The sequence below is a fragment of the Sinocyclocheilus rhinocerous genome, unplaced genomic scaffold, assembly GCF_001515625.1.
Source record: "Sinocyclocheilus rhinocerous isolate Xijiao unplaced genomic scaffold, SAMN03320098_v1.1 scaffold41616, whole genome shotgun sequence".
Lineage (NCBI taxonomy): Eukaryota > Metazoa > Chordata > Actinopteri > Cypriniformes > Cyprinidae > Sinocyclocheilus > Sinocyclocheilus rhinocerous.
The window spans coordinates 1-1,447 of record NW_015631970.1 but is presented as its reverse complement, the minus strand read 5'-3'; the positions used below and the strand labels follow the sequence as shown (position 1 = coordinate 1,447).

Genomic DNA, 1,447 nt, shown 5'->3' with positions numbered 1-1,447 from the left:
TTTGAAAGTGGCAAGAACATGGTCGGCATATTTCCCCGCACCAGAGCTGCCTTCTGTTTGACAGACGAGTGCTTCAGCTATACATTTTCCTACAATACAGTCTCAAATATACACATGCTTACTTCCGTTTGCACGTTGACAGGCTAATTTTCATAATAAAAGTAAAGAGCAACAAAAATTGCCATTATTAAAAATAATTCAGAAAAGAACACCCAGAGAATAATTATGTTTTTTAATAATTATCTAATTACTTTTTTCCTAAATTAAGTTATAAAAAATCTTAAATTGTTAGAGAAACTCTGAATTAGGCTATAATAACACAAAACTAAATAACTGTTACAGAGCATTGAGTTACAAAGTATTTTATATGACAAATGAAGACAGTACAATTTGTATAAATTGCTTTATTCACAGAATAAAAAAAATTCATCATTTTAGTTAGGCTTTGAAAAAAAAAAAACATTTTTCATATATATATGTATGTGTATCTATACACATTAGTTACGAAAAACAAATCAACAGGTCATTGTTTCTGAGATGCCGAGTCTGTCTGTCTTTCTTTCAAGCCAACAAGTTCTGTTCGCAGTTCTCCAGGCTTTGGTGGGACCTCTGGAATGGTCTATAAGGTTAGAAAAAACATTGTTTATACTGTACTTAATGTTTAAGGTCAACATGAAATCAAAATGTACCCGATTTGTTTTCAAAATGCACATTTCTGGATATATTGGGAACAATTCATTGGTGTATGTAATTCAATCAATCAATAAAATCTCTACAGTTAAATTACAAAAATAAAATGGGTTGCAAATTGCAATTCACATTTATAGATAAATATCTAGGTAGCACAAACACCTAAACAAATCAAAAAGCACAAAATCTGATTTGGAAACGTACTAAATCAGGACGGTAATACTGATGCACAACCTGTGCTCCAGCAAACATTGACAACACACTGGCTCCAAACATCCTTAGATATCTTGGCCACGATACACCTGCTGGCATCCTTAAAAGTCAGCTGGCTGACAAATGTTCTGCCGATTAAGAGAATTTGTACCTAAAGAAAGAAAAACTGTTTATTTCAATTGCCCTTCTAATTGCTCTGTTAATATTTAAATAGAAAGGAAATATTGGGTAATGTTAACCCATACCAACAATTAAATTATTTAATGACTATATTAAATAACAACACCAAATATTATTCGATTATTTATAAAATTATATCAAAATGACAATAAAAACAAAACGCAATTATATTTTATGTTTAAATCAACACAGCTAGTCTAAATACACCATTTCATATTGGTTAATCAAAGCTTATTTAAATGCAACTCAAAAAAAAATAAAAATGAACACTTAAGCATTTCATGTGACATAGCTAAGTATTTTATCAGTCAATTTAATCACTTCTTGCTATAAGGTCATTTCATCACAGCTAGCTATCTTAAAC

General features: G+C 30.3%; 1 protein-coding gene across 1 annotated transcript; it reads right to left on the bottom strand.

Annotated features, from left to right (window-relative positions):
• Positions 1–452: 452 nt before the first annotated feature.
• Positions 453–1,065, bottom strand: uqcc6 (ubiquinol-cytochrome c reductase complex assembly factor 6). Its single transcript, XM_016554850.1, has 2 exons — positions 895–1,065; positions 453–619 (listed from the first exon to the last, which is right to left on the bottom strand). The coding sequence occupies exons 1-2, from the start codon at positions 1,000–1,002 to the stop codon at positions 524–526; spliced, it is 204 nt and encodes a 67-aa protein (XP_016410336.1). The 5' UTR covers positions 1,003–1,065; the 3' UTR covers positions 453–523.
• Positions 1,066–1,447: the final 382 nt, after the last annotated feature.

Coding starts and splice junctions, on each gene's coding strand:
- uqcc6 (XM_016554850.1), bottom strand. CDS start 1,002: ATGCCAGCAGGTGTATCGTGGCCAAGATATCTAAGGATGTTTGGAGCC. Junction 620..894: donor AGTATTACCGTCCTGATTTA/GTACGTTTCCAA, acceptor CTAACCTTATAG/ACCATTCCAGAGGTCCCACC.